Source organism: Ailuropoda melanoleuca, chromosome 7 (genome assembly GCF_002007445.2).
Source record: "Ailuropoda melanoleuca isolate Jingjing chromosome 7, ASM200744v2, whole genome shotgun sequence".
In the NCBI taxonomy this organism is placed as follows: domain Eukaryota; kingdom Metazoa; phylum Chordata; class Mammalia; order Carnivora; family Ursidae; genus Ailuropoda; species Ailuropoda melanoleuca.
In genome coordinates, this window is record NC_048224.1 from 59,860,850 (window position 1) to 59,863,601 (window position 2,752).

At 59.5% G+C, this 2,752-nt stretch overlaps 1 protein-coding gene across 1 annotated transcript in view; it reads right to left on the reverse strand.

The window, feature by feature from the left end:
* Nucleotides 1–20: 20 nt before the first annotated feature.
* EDF1 (endothelial differentiation related factor 1) overlaps nt 21–2,752 on the reverse strand; it is a 10,128-nt gene continuing 7,396 nt past the window's right edge. Inside the window, exons 5-7 of the mRNA XM_034663761.1 lie at nt 1,397–1,448; nt 889–1,049; nt 21–554 (exon numbers count right to left, since the gene is read on the reverse strand). Coding sequence (XP_034519652.1) covers nt 414–554; nt 889–1,049; nt 1,397–1,448 — 354 coding nt within the window. The 3' untranslated portion in view covers nt 21–413. The remainder of the gene's footprint in view (nt 555–888; nt 1,050–1,396; nt 1,449–2,752) is intronic.

Genomic DNA, 2,752 nt, shown 5'->3' on the forward strand with positions numbered 1-2,752 from the left:
CACCAGCCCCGTTCCTCCACAGGGAGGAGAGGCAGGGAGAGCAGGGAGGCTGAGGGCTGCCCCCCCAGTCCTGGCTGGGCTCACCCCACTGTCTGTGCACCTGCTAACCTTCCAGGGTAGAGGGCAGCTGTCCCCTCCCAGAACTAGGGCTCCAGTGCTCTGGGAGCTCCACGTGCTGGGTGCCACACTGACGCCAGGGGAGGACAACGGTGCCTGAACAGGAGGGCCACGGAGCCCTCTGTCCATGGGCTTGGAGGGCGCCGGCCACCAACCAAGCAGGGATAGAGGAAATGTGAGAGCCAGGGTGGGGGAGCAGACGACACTCAGACAATGCACTCAGGAGTTTCTTAACGGTCTGGAGAATTCTGCAACCTCAGGGGCCTTCCTGTGCTCGGTAGCTGCCCTGCACCCGGTCAGGGAGCAGCAGCGGAGACCCCATAAAGAACCAGAGGACACTCACCAATAGCTCTCTCAATTTTGCCCAGAACCTGGTTATTAGGAATGGCCCGTCCACTCTCGTAGTCTGCGATGACCTGCGGCTTTTCATTGATTTTCTAAAGAGATGTATTTTGTGCACGACAGTTCAATAAGAAGAGACTCCCAAACTAGCACACAGCCAAGGGAGTCACCAACAAGCAGCACGTGCTGGGACAACACATGGGCCAAGGGCCTTACTGCATAGCAGCCCTCGGAGGCTCTGGGGTCTACGCACGAAGGAGGCCACATCTACCCAAGAGGAAGTGACAGCTGGCCTGATACGGCTTCCCCAGAGAATGCCAGGGTCAAGGGCACCCGGAAGCCTCCCCAAGCTGAGCGGCAGCACCTTCTGAACACGGACCTCCCACCTGCCCGACCGCAGCCTGGGAGGAAGGGACCCGCCATGCTCACCGTCGCCAAGTCCTTCTGAGTCAGCCCCTTGCTCTGCCGGCCCTGCTGGATCACCTTGCCCACCTCCAGGGTCACGCGGTCATGGTGCAGCTCCTCAGTCTCCCGGTCCAGCTTGGCCGTGTTCTTGGTGATCGAATGCTGCTTGTTCTGGCCAGCGGCCCCTGGACCGGGATGAGGCAAAAGCACAGCACAGGGTTTGCCACGAACCCAAAAGAAAACCATTTCAGAACGGGAACCAGGCCCAACAGGCACCCTGTGCCAGAGTGACCTGGGAACCCAGGCATCCAAAACACAGGGAACCCCACAGGCTTAAGAGCAGGGGGTACCGAATCTTCTGGTCAGTTCCCTCCTGACTACACACAGCAGGGCTGTTCCGCTAAGATCCCAGCCTGGTTCCAGCTGCCGGCAGCCATCCCGACACCCCCGGGGGCACGGCGGGTGTGCCGACGCCTGTGGCAGCCAGAATCTGACAGCGCACTCCTGTTTCATGTGAAGCACAACTACTTACATTTCTTGGAAGTCTCCACGTCCTCTCCTCGTCTCTGAGCTGCTAAGATGGCCTAGAAAACACGGACACAGTTTTTGGTCAAAATCAGATCTGGCAGCATCTGCAGACACCAGTGCAGTCTGCTGTCGGCCAGTCAGGATGCAGCGAATGTCCAGGGCCTCTGCAGCCCAGGCGGCCTGGCCCGGAGCTCATGCCCGGAAGCTCTGTCCAAGACGAGCAAGGCTGGGTTTAAAACCCAAGTTCAGTAACAAAACCCTCTGCCATCAAATACCCAGGCAGGTGTCCACGAGGCGCTACTAAGGAAAACCCAGCCCGCTTCTGTGCTGCTGAGAAACCCAGGCTGACAACAGATCGACTCGTGCACAAACAGGAAGGAATGCCCAGCTCCGCCTGCATCAGCCTTCCTGGGAGAATCTGACTCCTAACACAAGAGGGGGTGCATCACAGAGAGCCACGCCCCCAACATCACCGATTCCCTGTGACCTCCACCTGCCAACGTTAGTGAGATGTATCTCTTGATAATTCTAACGCCTCAGAGAAGCGACTGGGGCTGTGTGCAGAGAGGCTCTCTACACGTGTTCACGTGACTCCTAGCTTGTGCCTGTTAAGTTTCCTCGGGGGGGAAAAAAAGGACAGTGAATTTGGTTCTGAGCCTGCAAGTGAGCAGCTGAGGGCAGGTCAGTGAATGCCAGCCGCTGGGGCTGCAGCTAGTCCTGGCCCAGACCCGGCAGGCAGGTGCAGGCCCAAGGCCGCCTGAGCGTGGAAACTTAGCAGAGATCGTCACTAACCCCTCCACACTTACATTGGACTCACATGTTAATTTTGGATAGATTAACCAAGCTAGAAACCTTCTGCCCCTCTCAGGGTCTGTCACTTACACTCCAACGACCCAGAAGCAGAATCCACCTGTGCCCTGGGTCTCTAGGCCACCTTGGCACAGGGACAGGGACTGCCTCCGCCCCCTATCTGCACCCCAGGCCCTGCCGAGGTCCTCCCTCTCAACCCTCCACCCCCGGCCCCTGCTCACCCCATTCCCGCTGTCACTGGCCACAAGTCCACCCTGTCCCCATTCAGAGCCTCTACAACCTGGGGCCTTACCTGAGCCTCCCGACCAGGCCTGTATCCCTGGCCCCAAACACCGCTGGACCCTTCCACACCCATTCCGGCCCAGCCGGTCCACGCCCCCACCACTTTACTCCCCCGTCCTCCCATCACCCCGACCGGTCCTCCCATACCCTGCGCCGACCCCTCCTCCTCCCTGGCCCCTGGCCCTTTCCCCCATCCTACCTCTACCGCACACTGTCTCCGCCTGGCCATTTTCTTTGCCCTGGTCTTGTCTCCCACTCCTGGCGCCAA